General features: G+C 38.6%; 1 protein-coding gene across 2 annotated transcripts in view; it reads right to left on the minus strand.

Moving 5' to 3' along the window:
- Nucleotides 1-22500, minus strand: part of LOC123764029 (glutamate receptor 1) — a 706396-nt gene that overhangs the window by 507674 nt on the left and 176222 nt on the right. For both annotated transcript variants that reach the window (XM_069329669.1, XM_069329668.1), the window contains exon 3: nt 5649-5781. In XM_069329669.1, coding sequence (XP_069185770.1) covers nt 5649-5781 — 133 coding nt within the window. The remainder of the gene's footprint in view (nt 1-5648; nt 5782-22500) is intronic.

Raw genomic sequence — 22500 nt, forward strand, 5'->3', positions numbered from 1 at the left:
TCACGAAATGTACCTGTGGTTGTTCTTGTTGTGGGGGAAAATGTACGATAAACTTCATTCACAAATTTTACCATTATTGGTAATTTTAATAACTGCGTTGGAGCGTGTTAATATATCATAGTGCACATGGACCTTCTAGTCGGCTTGTTAGAGCAGACATTTATGCATTTAATGCTTCTGTGCATCTAGGTAATGCACTTCTGGACATTCATCAACGACAGTACACCAAAAGCAAACGTTATAAAGATTACTGTACCTCACTGACTCTTCAGTTTCGAAACGGTCTAAATGGCAAGAAATAATATCAACTGATATCAGGCGCACCAAATGTTCTACACTTTCGTCAACCCTTCCTCTTTTTCTTTCCCCGTACTCTTTCCCGTTCCCGTTTTTCTTCCCCTTTCCCTTTCCTCCTATTTTCCACTTCCTTCCTTTTCCCCACCTCTCTCTCCTTTATACCCTTTTGATATGAACCAAAAAAATTACACGGCAATATCCCCTCCCCCCTATGTCGTCGCACAAACCTGTCTCTATGTAAACCTGGATTTTCATTTCTATTAATAAAGATCAAAGAGTGGAGCTCAATGGGATGTGCTGGGAGGGATACCAGCACCACATGGGCACAATGGCTCAGTTGCAGCTGAATGGAATGTGCTTGGTTGGATACCAGGGGGGAAAATAAATCGCTGGTAGCAACTCAATGGGACTATGGTAGCAAACTCTGATTCTAAAGAGAAAAAAAAGAGGCAAACGATCATTGACGCCCTCCCCTCTTCCACATATAAAAGCCACTTTGCCCAAACAAACGTCGCCATCAATGGATATCAACTTCAAAAAACCACAAAAAACATCGACATCAAACAACATTCCAACATTAACGCAACACAAACACGGCTCTAAATCAAACACCTCCAAACAGTGTCTCCAAACAAACAACGGGACGTAAACCGGCCCACATCAGGTATACACTGAAGCTCCCAACGGGGATTTATAAGCAATTGTTGGTAATTTAGAGAGCGAGAGGATTGAGCATAAGTCACTTGTGATTGGTTTCAGAGCCCGGAGAGGATTGCAACTAATACCGCTCAATTTTTATTTTATTATTTTTATTTTTTACTTAGTAGTAGGCACGCGAGACTTTATAGCTGGTCGCCGAGGCTGTGATGAAGTTCTACGTGTTCACGTTGTGAACACCCAAAATTTTGCCTAAATAACTGAACGTCAGCTCTTGGGTTTCGCCTTCTCAGAGATCGATCAACCTGATTTACAGAACAAGCAGTTCAATAAATTGTGCTTGAGGGGTAATGCGTCAGCTTCTGAAATTCGTATTACTAGTTGTCAGCTCTCGACGCAGCTGATTTATTACTAAATATATATATATATATATATATATATATATATATATATATATATATATATTATATATATATATGTCGTACCTAGTAGCCAGAACGCACTTCTCAGCCTACTATGCAAGGCCCGATTTGCCTAATAAGCCAAGTTTTCCTGAATTAATATATTTTCTCTAATTTTTTTTCTTATGAAATGATAAAGCTACCCATTTCATTATATATGAGATCAATTTTTTTTATTGCAGTTAAAATTAACGTAGATATATGACTAAACCTAACCAACCCTACCTAACCTAACCTAACCTATCTTTATAGGTTAGGTTAGGTTAGGTAGCAGAAAAAGTTAGGTTAGGTTAGCTTAGGTAGGTTAGGTAGTCGAAAAACAATTAATTCATGAAAAATTGGCTTATTAGGCAAATCGGGCCTTGCATAGTAGGCTGACAAGTGCGTTCTGGCTACTAGGTACGACATATATATATATATATATATATATATATATATATATATATATATATATATATATATATATATATATATAATAAATTTCTAAAACAATTTTCCAAAGTAATTACGTGGGGTCGAACCACTTCCTCTGAAACTAGGAATTAATGGTTCCTGACTATTGGCTAGTGTTGGGAATGACGCCTTCTGCCAATTTATGTTAACTTCAGGCCAGACATGTGTCTTTAACTAAGCACAACGATCAGTACCGTTCATTTGTCTCTGAAACTTGACTCCCTCGTCAGCCTTGACGGGAGATTCAGTCGACGGTGTGTTCGTCATCGAGTTTATCAGTGTAGTTCTTGGGGTATAGAAGGTCACGATCAATTACAACGAGGATATAACAGGTCTTGATGTCATGTTCAGTGATATTGTTTAGTTACAGAGGAAAGTTAACTATATTTCACTTCAGTGTTTAGAATTAATAAATGACAATGGAGGAACGCACAGGCTCAATTCATTAATGAGTTAAGGGATCAACAATTGATTGGTATTATGTTCAACATTCACAACAGCGAGCTGAGTAAAACTAAGCACAATGTTGTTGTCTGTGATGCCAGAGCAGTAGATGGGGGGAACAGAGGTATACAGGTATTCACAGGTACACAGATATTCACAGGTACACAGATATTCACAGGTACACAGATATTCACAGGTACACAGGAATTCACAGGTACAGGTATCCGGATCGAGTCAGACGCACGCATAAGATAATATACATACTTTCTTAAAGCTCACCATCTCTGAAAAGATTTACATAATGTCATAACATTTACGTAAATATCAGCAACCTGAATGGTCCTCATTTACAATGATCGTATTACCTGAATAATCGTGACATCACTTCTGTAGCCACATATATTTACAGCCTGGCAATATACCGACGAACAAGGAACATAAAATCCCAACTCAGACTTTCAGTAACTAACTGGGTAATGTCACAGTATAGCAGAGAACCGCGGTAAGGAAGCCAGTGTTTCCACACGCAGAACATCTAAATTCACACATCTAATTACATATGAGCTGGTGCTCACTTCATTTCAGGTACTTACTACTGCAGATGGCGTGACTTGGAACACTATGCAAACAACACTGGACGAGTTGGAGCAAACTGGTGAGGGAATGTTTGCCGTGAAGCAGTGCTAAATAGTGGAAGATCATGTCCTGAGGCTGGAATCTTGCAATTGCATAACTTAGGCAGCAAAGTACTCCATTATTTAGCACTTCTTCCGGCTTCGCTATTACCAGAGGAGTCTAAAAGGTCTGTACCATTTAAGGAGAAAGTGTTGTTCTGCTTGTTAGAAGAATCTTATGAGGGACACAACTGGATTATGTGCTGTTGGTTATTTTCGTTGTTGTTGGATAATTTAGCGCACCTCTCTAGCCTGGAGCTAGAACGTGAATGTCTTGTGGGATGCCCTGCATCTTGCTCTCCTGATGCAGGGAGACCATCAGGAGATTGATGCTCAGATTGGAAGGAGCATCACAATTACTAAGATTGGAAGGAGGCGAGGTGCAACGTAACCGTGAACAGCCTCACTTCTCGCTGTCTTCTCACTTATATGAGGTGATCTGTTACGAATAACAGAGCAGAACTACTCATCCCCAGTGATCAAGCCCAAATGGAGTTGGGGGAGGGGGAGTGTCTATCCGTGCAATGGATTAATTTGCATACTGAATGCTTAGTGAGGAGACAGTTGATGAAGCTGCCCTCTCTCAGAGTAAGCTAGACTCCTTCATCCTGTAGCTCATTGCATTTCCTTACTTCTCTTGCACAAAGCAAATGTTTCCTTAAATCCTTATATATTATCACTGTAATTCCAACGAAAATTTTCCATTCTTCTGGTGTTCATGCTGAACAGTTTCTCTTTTCTCTTCTTTGCTACTTATGACAAAAAATATATATATATAGAGGTCATGTACCCTTATCTTTTCCTGTGACTTTTTCTTGTTTCTAAAATTTCAAACTTTGACGCTTTGGTTGATAGAGTTAAAATTGCGATGCACTGAGTGTGGGAAAAGGATGAAGATCACAAGCAGAATTCAGCACAATTCTGAAACATTTAGGATCTTACTTGGATACTCAAGTGCCAGCGACCCGCCACAAACATCTACCCTTCAAGAAGTCCCTCAGCTATATCTAGACAACTCAGATCCTTCAACTTCTACGAATCTACAAGAAACACAAACGTGAGCATACCACGCTATTTTGTCATCACATATTCGCTTAACTTAGCAATATTTGAGTTTCCTTAGAAGTAAGCAACTATAGAAAGTGATAAAGATAACTGCCACAAAATGCAAGGGTCTAATTAAGACATCACTATAACACCCATCACTGCCGTTCAAAGCTCCGTATATTATATACAGGTAAAATGTGAGACTGCTCTATTTTGACGATATATACATCATTTCTCTGTTTTATGAGAGGTCAGATCTTATCTCAAAATCTCAGACGTGACATTTTATCTCAGGTCTGAATTATGTTTAGGACAAAAGCCAACCATTCCTCCTAAAACGCTAGAACCAATAGCTACTACGGAAGAAATGTAAAAAATATATATTCTTGTACCCAAAAAAATTGCATTATTTACTTTGGAATTATAAAGGGTATAACAAGTTACGTTTGGTTGTTTTGTTCATTCCAGTGTTTATAGAAAATTTGTAAATGAATAGAAAAACATGTTTTTTTCTGTGTGTGCAACAGTCCACATTTGTGCTTTCATCCATAGGAACTATATGTACGTTTCTGGGGCCAGATTCACAAAGCAGTTACGCAAGTACTTATGAACGTGTATATCTTTCCTCAATCTTTGACGGCTTTAGTTATATTTATTAAACATTTTACAAGCATGAAAACTTCCCAATCAACTCTTGTTATTGTTATAAGCAGTCTCCAGGTGCTTCAAAGCTAATTAAATGTTTAATACTTGTAAACAAAGCCGTCAAAGATTGAGGAAAGATGTTAACATTTGTAAGTATTTGCGTAACTGCTTTGTGAATCTGGCGCCAGGATGTCAGACTAAACACACTTGCGGGTTAGTCAGTAAGGCCTCGCGGTGGCCTTAATAATCCTCCAAATGTTGTTAGAGGTTAAGTTCAATACGAAACTTTACCAGTATGAAGCTAAGTAAGATATATATACACTGAGAGTTTCTTTAAACCTTGTCTACATTGTGGGTTAAAGTGTACCTACTGGTTTACTAGTAAGATAGCGTCAGGGTCTTTATTGTATTACTTACTAAATTGATAACCCCTTAAAGGTAGTAAGATCATTAGCCCAACACGAAACCAAGGCAAGATGGATTGATGACAAGATGGTAAGACTGATGGATTGTCCTCACTCGGCTCCTAATTGGTCAAATTACCATTGCAACTCATATATGTAATGAAATAAATGCAAGCACCATGCATATTAGACCTTCAAGTTATACCTAAGAAGCACAGGATATATTATTAGATATAAGTATTAGAATTAAAACACTTGTAGTGATATGACCTACCCACATCGCTGTATTTCTTATTTTGACATGTTAATGGCAAATAAATATTCTTTTTGAGCAAGGAACATGCAAGTATTTATGTTTATGCGAACACATAAACTGTTGAGCTAATTCCTAATAATTTATGAAAAGGCAATCCAAGAGGATAACAACCCGTCGTTAATTAAGTATTCTAATATGGCCGCCATTTACCGCAAAAAAAATATATATATATATATAAACTATCTATTCCGTATAGGCCATTGCTCCTTCCTGCTGTTTCTTCTACTTAGTAAATCAATCGTCGTCTCACCTGTTATTTTTCTCCAGGTTCTTCAGGAAGCCGAGAGCGTCTTGAGCAGACTCGACTCGCCTTACCACACGGATCTGGAAAGACGCATTCGCCGGCCTAAAGGATTGGAAAATCTCCTGGAGCCGAAGAAGACCTGCAGGAAGAAGAAGAAAGCTCATTAAGAATACTGGACCTTGGACGGTAAACACATAATATTGATTTACATATGTGGTATTACACACAGAAATCACAATAGCGTGATGCATCAAATGAACAAATCCACAAGGGCCGTGACGAGATTCGAACCTTCGTCACGGCCCTTGTGGATTTGTTCATATGTGGTATTAACACGTACCCCAGGAAGAAAGCAATGGAACAATTAATATCATTGACAATCACGCCAGGAGGACATCTGAGGCAGGATTGGTACGTGTGAGTATTTACTTTTTGTATTTTATTATTTGTATTTTACAATTTGTATCTGCAGAATCGACCTAATAGCTCTTGGACCCCGCCTTTCTAACCGATTTACTTTTACTCTATTAAGTCTACTACATATATTTATCTCTGACACAAACACATATATCCAGGAAGCAGCCCGAAGCAGCTGTCTACCTCTCAGGTACCTATTTACTGCCAGGTGAACAGGTATATGAGGGTGGAAGAAACTCGGCCCAGTTGTTTCCGCCTCCGTCGGGGTTCGAACCCGGGTCCTTAGGACTACGACCCCCCAAAACTCTTTCCACTCAGAGGCGAGGTCCCAGTGTGTGTGTGTATAGACAGGAGCAAAACAACACTGGCCTTACAAAGATAATTTTGCTAAATAACCAAAATTAATGTTAAAAAGAAAATTATATATAAGAGTTAATCAGTCAACACTTGACAAAATTAGCGCACATTTTGATAATCTTTAATACCAACTGAGGTTTGCTTAGTTTAGTCAACGTTAGAAAATTCCAATGAATTAAAGCTAAGAATAACTGGTAAGTGAGTTTTGGTTAAAATACATTGGTGCGTAAAAATTAAACTTCTGGTGTAGAGATTAATTCTCATCACCTTCGTGTTATTTACGTTTAAACCATCTTGAGGTCTTGAGGTCGTCTTGTGTGGGACTCCACTTGTTGCTCCTTTTATTAATTTTTTTCATACATGGTGGAAATTCACTTATTGCGTCCTTCGTTTCTTCCTTCCCTTTCTTTCTTTCTTTCTTTCTTTCTTTTTTCTTCTTTTTTTCTTTCTTTCTTTCGCCCTTCCTTGCTTCCTTGCTTGCTTGCTTCCTTCCTTCCTTCCTTCCTTCCTTCCTTCCTTCCTTCCTTCCTTCCTTCCTTCCTTCCTTCCTTCCTTCCATCAATGGTGGGACTACTTGTTGCTTCCTTCCTTCCATAGTGGGACACCATTCCTCTCTATACTGTGGCAATATCTTGTTGTTTAGTTACTCCCTCTTCTTGTTTAATACTTCCAAGTCTTCACGATCCACTATAAAATAGTGTCTCCCCTCATTTGTTAAATTGTTTTATTCTCTATTTAGACAAAGCCTCCTTGTTGTAGAATGGCTTTAAAATTAGTTAGAGTTAGTGAGACAGGATTTGTTGAACGGAATTGGTTACAGAGAATTTGCCATACCTGATCTCTTGTTGATTAATTGTTTTATATTGGGATATTTCCAGGTCAACATCATCTTCACAATTATGAAATATATATGAATATATATCTCTATTCTATATGCATAAGTGTCTTATAATATATCTATGTACCTCACCTCACCTCACCTCTTTCCTGCATATTTATATCCACACCCACTGCAATGTAAATTCATCCTTCACAACATGTTTTATTAAATATGAAAGTACTTAAGGAAATTCCTGTTTCAACTCTTACTTCGTTGTCTGACTCTGTCACATTTTTCATCTCGTGTTAATTTTCGTGATTTACACACACACACACACACACACACATCTACGCTACGCTATCCACACACGCTACGAGGGGGCCTCGTAGCCTGGTGGATAGCGCGCAGGACTCGTAATTCTGTGGCGCGGGTTCGATTCCCGCACGAGGCAGAAACAAATGGGCAAAGTTTCTTTCACCCTAAGTGCCCCTGTTACCTAGCAGTAAATAGGTACCTGGGAGTTAGTCAGCTGTCACGGCACATATATGTACTATTAGGCCTCATAGAGCGTGTATTAGGACTAGGAGGGTTACTTTATGTTAGGTATTATTAGCAACATAAATCTAAAACATTTTCCGGTAAGTCCAAATTCATTAATTCAAAATTGTGTTTTTTTGTGGCCTATCGCGATGTATAGTAACTATGTGCCCGTGGGTTCAAATGAGTTCATTCATTTTTGGAGGATGGACTGAATTTGTATAATGCCTCTGTGGCTTCTTCGGGTACTCTTTTTTTTATATCTGTGTCCCTTCTTTAGTGTATACATCATGCCCAATTGTTTTGTTATGGCAATAATACATATTATGCTATGATCTATCCTATGTATTTTTTATACGGTATTCATATCTCTCGTATGAAGCCTTACCTTCCAAAAATTTCTACGAGTATTATATAAGTTATCTCACATGCTCATGCAAACACACTCACACCCTCATGATTCGGAATTAAAGAAGGAAAACCATTCGTTATAGATTAACTCTTCAATAATATGACAGAAATCAGACAAGATGAGACGGGGGAGTTGAACTATCGGCAAAAAAAACTCAGGTAGGCTCATGAGTCGCTCTCAGGAAAGAAGCAAAAGGTTACTGTGGGAGCAGAGATGTCAGAGTGGAGTGCGACAAGGGTCTGTACTGGAGCTCATCCTATTTCAAAATATTTCAACACGACCTGATAGTTATGAGACCAGGCACACGAGTGAAAAGACCCGAAGAAATTGGGTGGAATTAAGAGGAGACAGAATTGTATTTCTTGAACGACCTGGGAAAACACATACACTCCCCAGATCTAATGCCAAAAACACATATTAGCATAATAATGGAAGAAACATTATGCCTCTTTTTTTGTCTTCAGAACCATTTAAGAATAATTACTTCGGCACGATACGTATGTGAGACCCACTTTTAAGTATGCAACTCCGGCATGTAACTCTCTCCTGAGAGGTCCCAAAAAACATGCATCATGGTTCTGAGTGAGCGACACCTCATCAAATTGGATAGGAGAAATAGAGGAAATATAATTAAAATATAAATAAATGTAAATACAAATGAATCCTATTTACCTCTGATGAATAGGATTTTAAAGAAAATGTTGAAAATCTAATACAAAAGAATCGTTTTTCTAAGTTAGGAAAAGATGAAACTGAAGAGAGTGATGTCAGAGTAATGGCAAAGGCATGTCAGAAATAAAAAAAAATATATCAGTTTAAGAGCCGTCAATAAATGGCATATGCTTGACGATAAAGCCATTGAAACTCTCTCATCATACAATTTTATAGGTAAATGTAATGACAAAATACGTGGAAACCGAGTCATTGTATTCAATTAAAAGCTATCCGACGGCGTGGATAGGAGGCGTCCCAGCAAGCACAAGTAGGTTACTACCGCCAGGTGGGTCCACAAGCAAGTCAGAGATCAGAGTCAATTAATCCCTCCTGAGTACAAGATAAACCTTGATTGATCCGCACGTTAGTTGCTACCATACCGATGGAAACACTCTCCTTTTCCCTCCGAGAAGCGCGGCGCTCAACAGTTGCGGCGCCCGGTGAACAATGGATGGTGGACAGGGGGGCCAGGAGGAGTGAAGTGCTCACTCAACCGGATCAACCCAACTCGTGCCCTGGTTGCTAACGACTAGGATCGTTGTTTTGCCCTCTCGCCGCTATCGTTTGTTAATGACGCTTTTGTGTGTGGCCTTCGTGCAGGTGGGGGCAGAAATTTGTAACCATGCTTTTGTTGGTGCACTATGGGACTTTTTTTTTTTAGAGCTTTAATTTCTCGCTTTCACTCGGTAAAAATAGTAATAATCACGCTTTTGTTTCTCGTTCTCGCTCAGGGAAATAAAAATGCTACGGTTTGTGAACCATTCTGCGCTGTCACAAGTACGGTCCTGTAAACGTTGTAACAATTATTTAAAAAAAAGTAATGTTGCCAAACATTAGCTGTGCTTTAATGTTTTGTAAGTTTGCATTATATTTCAAAATATTAATAACTTTAGTATCAGGAGCTAAAATTACACACACAAAAAAGTTGCAAAATAAAAATGAATAGACTTTTTGAAAAAAATATATTTTTTGGTATAATATACAATATTCACCATTTGAACGAAAACGTATATATTAAAACGAGAATAATTTTTTATAGCGCTTTTGGCCGTATTTATTTTATACGAATATTACAAAGATTTTGCTTTCATTAACTGTCTAAAAGTTGGATTTGTAGTGTATATATATGTGTGTGAGGGCAAACTATCTAACTAACTCTCTCTCTCTCTCTCTCTCTCTCTCTCTCTCTCTCTCTCTCTCTCTCTCTCTCTCTCTCTCTCTCTCTCTCTCTCTCTCTCTCTCTCTCTCTCTCTCTCTCTCTCTCTCTCTCTCTCTCTCTCTCTCTCTCTCTCTCTCTCTCTCTCTCTCTCTCTCTCACTCTCTCTCTCTCTCTCTCCCTTCCCTCTTCTCTCCTCTCTTTCTCTTCCTCTCTTTCTCTTCCTCTCTTTCTCTTCCTCTCTTTCTCTTCCTCTCTTTCTCTTCCTCTCTTCCTCTCTTTCTCTTCCTCTCTTTCTCTTCCTCTCTTTCTTTCCCTTTCTTTCTTTCCCTCTTTTTCTCCTACCCCCTTCTCTCACCCTACCCAATTCTCCCTCCTCTCCTTGAGATGTGTAGAGGACAGAAGCTAACCTTGCCCTCCATTAGTTAAGAGGCCTGTCAACAAAATTTTAATAGGGAATTTCCTCTCTAAGATACTGTGTTACCTCAAGTAGAAGGTAGTTCATCTTCTCCCATAAACACGTTGGAGCGGTATATTTTCGCCCTCCATTAGTTACGTGATCAGCCTGTGATAGCACTTGTCACACAACTTTTGATTCTCATCAAATACTTAGTGTGAGATTTTCAAGAGGCACCTAGATGAAGCCTTCAACTGGTAGGCGTCAACCCCCATCCCCATCCCCAGCTGACACTAGATGGGGTAGTTGGGTACATATACCAGGTGTAGGGAATTCAGAATACCTTGGGAAGATCGACATGAGAAGGGCTGTGTCATCAGATCAAGGTTGGAGACAGACGGTCGTGGTCAAAGGAAATATGTGATATCTCTCATGCATTTTCCCTATCTAAATTACTTACCATTTTGCCAGTGTAGGATAGGATGTAGCTTAGTGACTTTTAGTGAATATCATAATTTCTACTTATGTTTAATTTCCATCATTATGTGTCAATAGTTCCCCCTTTTTGTCATCTTTCGTGTGTGTCATCAAGGACGTTCAACATCCCCAATTCTCCAGCATTAAATTGCTTAACATACTCTCAGTAAGTGAATACATAAAAAGAAGAAATCTTTCAGTGGAAATTATAGTCAACAGAACGCGATGGTTCCTCCTATGAACCACGGGCGATCCCATAATTAGTAATTATCAAATTTCTTTGAGTAACGAATATGTAATGGGGTAGTGGCAGGCGGTGTTTCTCCCCTGAATTGAGATTAAGCATTTCCTTGAACTTACCATTGGTTCTATGCGAGATTAGTAGTGCTTGTGTAGCAGCCCCCATGTACTACATGGACGGGTGTTATTCAAGGGGATAATATTCAACTGTAAATATTGGTTATACTGCTCAAGGAAATATATTTAAGTCCACCAGTGTGTAAACGTAGAGTGGTACAGTGGTGTCAGGTAGGGGTTACAATGAGAGAAGGTGTTACACGGGGACATCTGGGAACTTTCCTGTATGATGCAAGTGGGTATATAGCAACCTTGCTCATGATGGACGTAAGTTGCAGTTGCAAGTGAAACTTCGTATACTTGTTGTTTTATCATGTATCTCCAACACCAAATTCACTCCCGCGTGTCTTTATTTATTGTCTAGGTAGTTCGCACTCCCCCGAAAAAATTCAAACTTTCGGCTGTTATAAAACAAAATGTGTGACACGTTCTCTGTGGCTGATACGCGTGATCCAGCCCTCTCGCTATCTCAACTCAAGTCGCCAATGTGTACATTCAATCAGCTGACAACAAAATTAGCTGTGAGCCAGATATTAGCTGATTGCAGAAAATCATAACCTTGTCATGATGAACTGGCCGGTTGCAACTATTAAATCAAACCTTTTAAAAGATCCGTACTTATTTACCTTTTTAGATAATTCGTAAACGTTAATGCAAACTATTTATTAAAAACATTTATTGAATGCATTTTAATGAAATATTCTTTTATACTGACGACAGACAGGATAAAATCCAACAGAACTAAGCCACGTGCTTGTGTAGTTATATTTAGTTGTAATATGTCATACAAAATATTTGACGGAAAACGTATACATTGTTATTGCAAATTGCGTCCCGTTGCAGTTCATTTGCTATAGTCAGGAAAGGACTTACCACCCACTCTGAAGATTCGAATTGGCATTGCAATATTTAGTATGACGATTTCGTGTGATGGTTTCAGATTTGAGGGATCTCTTATCTCATTTCCTGTGATCATTACTCTTTGGTGAGACCATTACTCACCCTTCCTGTAATCATTCTCTCTCTCTTTCTCTCTCTTTTTCAGTGATCATTACATCTTGGTGTGATCAATATTAGAGTCTGTGACCATTACTCATAATATGTTACGATCATTTATAACCATGAGCGCTAGTTTCCACTGACCTTTACCCTCGACGTTTGTGGCTATAATTATTCATTCATTGATGTGATCACTCCTTTATATATATATATATATATATATATATATATATATATATATATATATATATATATATATATATATATATATATATATATATATATATATATATATATATATATATATGTATCTCAACCACTTTGGCTGGAAGTAGAGCGACGGTCTGGCTTTAAGCAGGTCGGCGTTGACTTCCCGACCGTCCAACTGATTTGGCACCATTCCTTTCCCCCGTCCCATCCCAAATCCTTATCCTGAACCATTCCCAGTTCTATAGAATCGTAATGGCAAGGCGCTTTTCTCTAATAACTCTCTTTCCTTCCTTTATATATATATTTAAATTTTAATACAGACTTTTTACCTTTTTTTTACTAATTTCTTTTAACCACAAGCTAAATTGCGTGGATGTGTTACAAGATCTCACATCACGGATTCCTGAAAGAAACAATTAAGAAGTTGGTACCATGCTCATATTAGTATTATTATTATTATTATTATTATTATTATTATTATTATTATTATTATTATTATTATTTTTATTATTCTGGGATCTGGGAGAGTCGAACCACGGACCGCATGTGTGTGAGCCCGATGCTCTATTGACTGCGATTCTCCAGTGGTAATATGTTTACAGGTTCCAGAAGATGAGAGAAAATGTCTGCATGGTGGGAAAGGCCCGACAGACCACTGGAACCCCGGTGAATCTAGTCAACATCTAACACAATGCACTGTTACAAATCCAATAATGATTCATCTAAGATTCAAGAGAACACAAAAGGTTGTTATACACATAAGGCATAATCTTACTGAAGCGAACATACGAGTCATAAATACTCGTACTCCGCCTACGTAAAGAGAAACAAGAAACAAATAGCTTGTTTTCCTCTCCACTTGAAGGAGTTTCTGCTTCTGGTATTTCTTCAAGACGACGATACATGACTCAGTTGCCAATCACACCAGGATTTCAACACACCGAATCTAGGATTCTGTAAGCTCTTTCGACACCTGTACTTCTTTAAACAAATATTGGATCGTACTTTACATTAAATAACTAGTCTACGAACCTTGAAACTTCTCAATTCAAGGTTATTATTATTGTTACAAACTCCAACTCATAGTTCTCCAGAGCTTTCATACACTGATGAATAAGTGAAAATAAATTCTGAATGACTCTCGAAAGATGAACAGGTTTCGTAATTGGATGCCTAAATACCTGATAAATCCTGCTCCAGGAGAGCAGCAAATAAGCAATAATATTGCAGATAAAATGCAATCAATTGCATATAAACAAGCATTATAATTATATATATAGCCACTTAGAATCCTATTCTTGAGGCGCTTCACTCTAACTATCCTACGATGCTTCCTGGAATCAATATTCCCACGGCCCGGTCACTGAACTGCAGGCCTCCTGGTTGGTAGTCTGGTCAATCTGGCTTTTAGCAGGGTAGTCAACACCAGACCGCAGGGTAGTCTACACCAGACCGCTGGATAGTCTACACCAGACCGCAGGGTAGTCTACACCAGACCGCAGGGTAGTCTACACCAGACCGCCGGGTAGTCTACAACAAAGCAAGAGGACAGGAAACCAGACATCAACAAAGGGGGAAAATGGCGGCCATAGACAGCCGGAAAGTCCCGATGCATTACCTCCAATATTTATTGTAAATATATCACCCGCTTGAGCCTGATATTCTTGATGTTATTTATTTATACTAATGATTCCCAGTGGTGGTAGCTCTGCGGGCTCTAGCTCTCTCTCACACACTGCTCTTAATGGCTTTTACCGATCTATGCCTTCTTCGATAATCTGTATATCTCGCGTTATGGAATTATATTGTGTTAATAGATTCATTTATATACATATGAGGGAATGTATGTGTTTGCCTAGTGTTGGAAAGGGCGGGAGAGAGTATATATATATATATATATATATATATATATATATATATATATATATATATATATATATATATATATATATATATATATATATATATATATATATATATTTCATCTCCATCTATGGAGACGATTGTGTGTTTGTGTGTTTGTGTGTGTGTGTGTGTGTGTGTGTGTGTGTGTGTGTGTGTGTGTGTGTGTGTGTGTGTGTGTGTGTGTGTGTGTGTGTGTGTGTGTGTGTGTGTGGATGTGTACGTGTGTGTGTGTGTGTGGATGAAAATAACTCAGCCTCCTCATCCATGGAGCATAGCCTTCGTCTATGGAGCTGTCAGTCTTCCTCATTCACCTTATCTCTCTCTCTCTCTCTCTCTCTCTCTCTCTCTCTCTCTCTCTCTCTCTCTCTCTCTCTCTCTCTCTCTCTCTCTCTCTCTCTCTCTCTCTCTCTCTCTCTCTCTCTCTCTCTCTCTCTCTCTCTCTCTCTCTCTCTCTCTCTCTCTCTCTCTTACTTCTCCCCTTCTCTATTACTCAGCTTATCTCTGTTACATATTCTACCACAACCTGCACACTTAACTTCACTACTTCTCGCACCTCATTACCTTCTCCACTCCTTTCTATCCCTATCCACCTTCCCCCTCCCCTTTCAGCCCCAATCCTGGAAACCATCAACACTCTCTCCCCTCCACCACCAATTCCCTTTCTGCCTTCTGCTCTAGACGACCTACCCACTAAATGTTAATGAAGTCGGAGCAATTAATCATTCTTCAGACAATGAGATTTATGGCATTATCATAAGACAGTCAAAATGGAAATGAATCCAGGAGAACCTGCCGCTTATGCTTAATGAGATTGGTTTTAATAGTAACTCAAATAGGAGTTGATGTGGCCACTCGCACAGCCATATACCTTTTAAGTAGGGAACATGCGAACATGTCATACCTATTACCAAGAATGCCAAAGGAATATTCTCTCCTGTTAAGGACAGATGATTTGTGTACAACTGTTCTGCGAGGAAAGCTAGCAAATAAACATTCGTCCATTTTAGAATGGATTAATTTTTATTAGAATGGATATAAAAATAAGAAATTATCCCAACTAATCTGTGGTGATAAGTAAGTCTTCGTCTGTGTTAGGAAAGGGGATCAACAAACAGTATTCTGCGATAGAGGCCAGAGGGGCAAATCCACCATATAAGGGGTGAAAAGCCGGTAAATAGTCATCTTCGTTAGAGTGGACGGGCAAATAAACAATAGAACCCTGAAATAATGTGTTGAACAAAAATGACAAATTAGAAATGATGAATGATAAAGTTGAAGAACATTAATGTATGGAAATAGGAAAGAATTAATGAGTGAGACACGTCGGATGACGAGCATGGCATGGAGAACAACCCTTCTACCCCCCCCCCCCCCCCCCAGAAGGCAGTGAATATGAGGAGCAAGAAATGGAATGACAGAAACAGGAAGACAAAGATATATAACACAGCGCTTGACGAGAAAACGACAGCCGACGCTGCGAGAATGATCACCACCACAAAAACCCCGGCGGAAGTTAAGTAGAATATGACGAGGCAACGTGTTGACGCAGGGAACCAGTCGAGCAGAACGCCAGGAAAACTGCGAAGACAATTACTGAAGAAGGAAAATTCAAGGATTCAGCGATACTTCTAAGTCCAAATATGAAGAGAAATGAACTAATAAAGACATGCACACACAGATATATATATATATATATATATATATGTCGTACCTAGTAGCCAGAACTCACTTCTCAGCCTACTATTCAAGGCCCGATTTGCCTAATAAGCCAAGTTTTCCTGAATTAATATATTTACTAAAATTTTTTTCTTATGAAATGATAAAGCAACCCTTTTCTCTATGTATGAGGTCAATTTTTTTTTATTGGAGTTAAAATTAACGTAGATATATGACCGAACCTAACCAACCCTACCTAACCTAACCTAACCTATATTTATAGGTAAGGTTAGGTTAGGTAGCCAAAAAAAGCTAGGTTAGGTTAGGTTAGGTAGGTTAGGTAGACGAAAAAACATTAATTCATGAAAACTTGGCTTATTAGGCAAATCGGGCCTTGAATAGTAGGCTGAGAAGTGCGTTCTGGCTATTAGGTACGACATATATATATATATATATATATATATATATATATATATATATATATATATATATATATATATATATATATATATATATATATATATATATATATGACAATGTCAGACCACGGAGGAAAATGAAACAGGAATTTCCTTAAGTACTTTCGTATATTAAATACATCTTCAGAAGGAAGACATTCCTTCTGAAGATGTATTTAATATACGAAAGTACTTAAGGAAATTCCTGTTTCATTTTCCTCCGTGGTCTGACATTGTCACATTCTTAATCACGTGTTTATTTTCGTGATATACACACACATATATATATATATATATATAAACAGAGCAAAAGAGTTTTTGAAAGTATTGGAAAACTGCATTTTAGTGAAAAAAAGCATATTACAGAGACAACTTAGAAAAATAATATATTAGTGCAGTTAAAATAAGAAATCCTAATAACATTGGTATAGAAAATGTGTCCTGGGAAAGGTGATCATATAGATAATAGGTTCAAATTAATATGGAGAAAGTCTCTCGGGGTACAAAGTTTCGTAAAGCTGTTAATGAGGGATTAGAGCCGGACCAGATAAAGGCTTCGTTATGGCCCCTGTACGATCAGATAAATTCCAACGATCTTATCACCCGAAATAATCATTTTCTTTGACCACCAAAACAATCACTTCGACAATTTAAAAAAAAAAAATTGTCTGAATAATGCCTTATTCTGCACAACAGTATTCAATAAATATATAGAATCCCCATATATCAGCAAATATCTGTACAGAAAAGGTGCGGTTCTCGCCTGCTAACTTCAAAGCAAACTCGAACCAGCGACATGTCAAAAAATGTTGTTCGGGCAGCCGTACACAGAGGCTGGGAAGCCGCCTGGGTGTTGGGGCTAACCAGTGAATGACGTTACACACTATAATGGTGAGAATGAATATCACACCTTTTATAATATGCGACTTTATCCTCAGGTATATAATAATGGAAAATATATTCCCAAGCTTAACTAAGAGAGGTCCCATAACAGACTAACAAGACAATCAAAGACTCATAACATGAGTACAAACGAATGAAAATGGGAAATACAACCTCACTTATTTATCAACCATTGATAAGTAAGTTTAACATCATCTGCAATGCACCAAATTCGGAGATTCATTCGTATTGCTGAAACCGCTATCATATGTTCCACCACGTCCCAAAATGAAGAAAAACATACTGGTGAGAGAGGGTTGAGTTTAGACGGAATCCGTCTAGATAGGGCCATTAATAGGATTCCTATTTTGCTCAATAAATCTTGTACCTTGGGTGCTCACACTGAAGGTACACCAGCAGAAAATCAGAGGCTTCCTGACGTTGTTTACACATCGCAGTTCTATTGGCCAGCGGTCGTACCATTCGTCACAGATGAGACCGGAGTGAACAGGTGTGGAACGGTACTACTATTACCTTACAATTAAAGTGATGAGACTTAAATTGACCAAAAATATCACAACTTTCTTTTTTAATATCAATACAAACGAAAAGATAACTAAATTAAGGAATACTAACAAACTACAGAAATTTACACAGCTTCAGAATTTTCCACCATTGTTCAAAATATTTTTTTTACATGAAGTATCAGGACCCACAGTTCTCAACAACATTCAAAATAAGAGTATGATAATAAATCAGCCAACACAAACTCTCTTTCTCCACAATCTTCCAAATTACAAAACCCAGCAACTTAAATGTGTCACTTTTTTTTTTTACAGTAACATTTCACACCACCTCCAAGGGTGTCGTTCTCCTCTACAATTTGGACTCGAATAAAACCTAAATGAGCTTTCCCCTACTCGGGCGCAATGCTGCACAGGAGAAACTAGATCTGTGTTTGATTTCGTTTCATTTGAATTCAGTGCCTTCGGGGACGTTTTTCTGATCACCACTTCGCCCCCACGAAGCGATATGGACGATTATTGCTCGTGCAGCCTCATTCTGGATCATTGAAACAGGTTCTCTACCTCACACTATTGTTTTTGATCAGTATCATATGCGCCCGCTATCCCAGCTTCCCCAGCATAACATATACCTCTTAATAACCAGCAGATCCTGTTAATAACCGCAACTCGAGACGCTTACGACAACACAACCTCACAGTTTCCAAACCTCGTAACAACCGAGTCTTACAAAAACACAGGAGGTTCAGAACAAATCCAGAACCTCTCATAAATGACACTGGTAGTGGCCACAATGTACATAAGAGACACTGGAGGTGGCCACAGTGTACATGAGTTGATGATTTCCATTAGTGTGGTGCTCCTGATAAACATCCCAGCTCTTCAAACATTTCCGCAAATATTGACTCAACCTTGCATGTTTTAATAAAACCAATGGGGGGAGAGGTAAGAAATGGTGGGGAGGCCGCAGCCCCGCTCCTGTGTCACGTAAGTCCTCTACGGGCTCACCATAGCCCGTGCTACATGGAATTTTTTGTTGTGAATTGCTGAATCTAAAATAACAACTGTTGTGGGGAGGGATAAAGGGTGGGAGGATGAATATGGGATTGAGGGGAAGGGAGGAAAGCAGGGAGGATGGGTAAGGCTAGGATGAAAGCTTTTGTGTGGGATGGGTAAGGATGGGGTGGTTGCTTTTGTGTGGGATGGGTAAGTTTTAATGGTGAGTGGTTAAAGAAAGAAGGGGTAATTGGTGGGAGAAAGTAATAAAGAATAAGTGCTAAGAGACGGGGTTAAGGTAAAGGTTAATAGGAGAAGGTTACTGGGGAGAAGGAGGAGGAGGGGGAAATGGGTGGAGGAGTGGTAAAGGGTAGTGGAAGATTGGGTAGGTTATTGGGACGGATAAGCGGTAGTAGGGGAAGGAATAAGGGGTGGGGTGGGGACATTGCTAGAGGTAAGGCCTGGGGGAGGGGGGCGGGGAAGAGAGTAATGGGAAGCGAGGGAGATGAATTTCGTTACATATTTAATGGGTGTTTCATCACGCGCGCTCCACGGCTCAACAACAACTCTTTACCCACTACAAACACTTAAGTAGAAGAACTAAACTCTCTCGTCTCAGTGCTCTTCGCTTAATGAAAAAAAACTAAAGAGAATGTTTCTCCCGTAGTTTGTTTCTCATTCCGCTGAGTAGGCACCAAAGTAAAAAAAATCGAATTTAGACCCCTCTGAATCCCACTGAATATTGCCACAATCTATATTTCATGGATTTGTTTTGGAGGCTGGCCACGAACAAGAGGCGAGTGAAGCTCTGTCTTGCCTGGAAGGAGGAATGCTGCTCTCGTGGGATGCAGAAACAACATTGCACATTAATGAAATCTGCATATTAAACTAGGTCGTCCATTGATATCACAGTTGTAGTCAAGACTGTGTTCCTTTGCAGGTGGTGATTTAGCGGAGGGTTCAGATCTAGAGAGACGAGGCGTCTTAAAGGCAAGAAAACATTAATATTATGTTGAAATTGTTATACATAATGAAAATATAAGTTTTCTTAAACTTATATCAATTATTTTCTACACTAATAAGTATTATGTACTTATTTTCTTAAACTTATATATATATAAGTTTAAGTTTTTAATATAAGTTTAAGATTTTAAGTAATCGAAACAATGTTATTATTAAATTGAATAATTATAGTTATTTTCACGTCATTCGATTGAGGTTAGTTTGAAGCTTACAAAACAGAAATTAATTTGTATGTATATTTATTTAGAGTAATCAGGGGATTCTATAATTTTATTTATTACCACTAGTGTTATTTGTTATTCATTTGAAATATATTTTAATTGTTGAATAGCCTGTATGTTATGATTGCCAATTTGTTGCCAAAATGCGTTTCATAATTTCATGCATTTTGGATGAGAAGTGTTGAAATTGCTCTTTTTTGTGCAAGTATAAATTCTATATGATGTTCATGTATTACCTTATTTGTTTGGTAGTTTGTTCTTGAGAGAGGGACTTACTGTGAAGCTCCTCAGTGGGATATGTAGTTTGTGGGCATTGTAGACTGCACTGTAGACAGCAAGTGGGTAGAGACTGTCACAATTCTTTTGTAGAGAGCATGTATATAAGGCACTGGGCTTATATCCTAAGCCCTTATAACCTTATATATATATATATATATATATATATATATATATATATATATATATATATATATATATATATATATATATATAACTTTTTAGACACTCAACCCACCAGGGGACTCGAACACTGGCCAACAAGGTGGCAGTTGCATGCTGTATCCACTACGCTATACTTCAAAGCCATAAGAGAAGTAGGAATTCTGGGGTATTTAACCAACCAGAATTCCAATCCTCTCCCAGGCGATGAGATAGTGTGGGACCTCGGATGCTCTTTCATCGGTTCCTGTTATATATATATCCTAATTACATGGGAGAATCGATTTCAAGACCTTCGTCAATTGAAGAAATACATATTAGTGCCAAGTAACGGGACAGGATCACTTTAATGGAGGCGCTGCAGAATTTATATGGAGGCGGAAAACGACGGCTCTAAATCTGTCAGCTTGCTGGGAGTAGACGGTCAGTGGGTGAGTGCTGGGAGTTGACGGACAGGACATGAGGGTGGGAAAAGGTACATATAGGGAGTCTGTGTTCGGGAGGGATGAAGATGGTATCAAGATGTTTTCAGCGATGAAGACATTGTTTACAGAAGATTGTAACCGCGCCGTGGGAAGAGATTTGGGGCCAGATTCACGAAGCAATTTCGCAAGTACTTACGAACATGTACATCTTTACTCAATCTTTGACGGCTTTGGTTACTCATATTAAATAGTTTACAAGTATGAACACTTCCCAATCAACTGTTGTTAGTGTTATAAACAGCCTCCTGGTGCTTCGGAGCTTATTAACTGTTAAATCATTGTAAAGAAAGCCGCCAAAGATTGAGAAAAGATGTACAGGTTCGTAAGTGCTTGCGTAACTGCTTCGTGAATCTGGCCTCTGGGCACCGACAGGTACCCCATCTAGTATATAAATTTTATATATATCACCTCCACAACATGAATTATATACTGAACTTTACACATTATGAGAGGGCATATATATATATATATATATATATATATATATATATATATATATATATATATATATATATATATATATCAGTGGTAACAATACTACACTTGGCAGCCTCAGATGCGGGAATATATAGGAGAGCCAGCGGCATTAAGCCCGGCTTGTCTTCCCCCTGCAATTGGAACCAGATTTTCAGAAGAAATTTGTTGCATCACAGTATAGGGAAGGGTTGGGGTGTAAGAAGCCATTTAATCTGGGTAATGGCACGAATGGTTCCTCGGGACTCACCACCTGAGAAATTCAACTAGTATAAAAAATTGTACATGTATTTATTTATATAAATATTTCGTTGAAAACAACATAAAGTTTTAGATTTATGATTCTTTTCGCGAATCGTCTCGATATTCCTTATGTTTTTCTTCACTGGAGCAGGAAGTTGAAAATTAACTGCCCCAAACTTTATTTCGTAACACTTCTACTTGTTTAATTGGGTCTGGCGCCTAGTGATGCGTTTCGTATGGTCTCACCTCACATTCTAAGAGACAAATTCTACTGTGTTATTGTTGTTTTAGATTCAGCTACTCAGAAAAAAAAAATCCAAGTAGCACGGGCTATGGTGTGCCCGTAAGTGGAGGCTCTTTGGAGCCATTATCTTATCCATTGGAGTATCAATAGCTGATACTAGAGATCTGGAGATGGAAGGGGGTCGTCATGGTGGTTTTCAGCCCCGGAGGGCTGACTGTACCAGTTATGGAGCTGGTGGGGTTAATGTAGACCTCTAGGTCTTCCGGTTTTTCTTTACCTGCGACTTTGGCTGAGCCGTGCTGTCGTTGGAGTTTGGTGAGGTGGTCTCCTTAAGGAGGTCTTGTACCGAGTTAGTGTCGTAACTGTGGTGCGGCGGTGGAGCTCCTACTAACATTTCCTCGTCTGAGGAGTCCATAACCTCCGTAGTTTGTGTTTTGGTCTTTCGCCTCACAGTGA

The sequence above is a fragment of the Procambarus clarkii genome, chromosome 23 (assembly GCF_040958095.1).
Source record: "Procambarus clarkii isolate CNS0578487 chromosome 23, FALCON_Pclarkii_2.0, whole genome shotgun sequence".
NCBI lineage: Eukaryota > Metazoa > Arthropoda > Malacostraca > Decapoda > Cambaridae > Procambarus > Procambarus clarkii.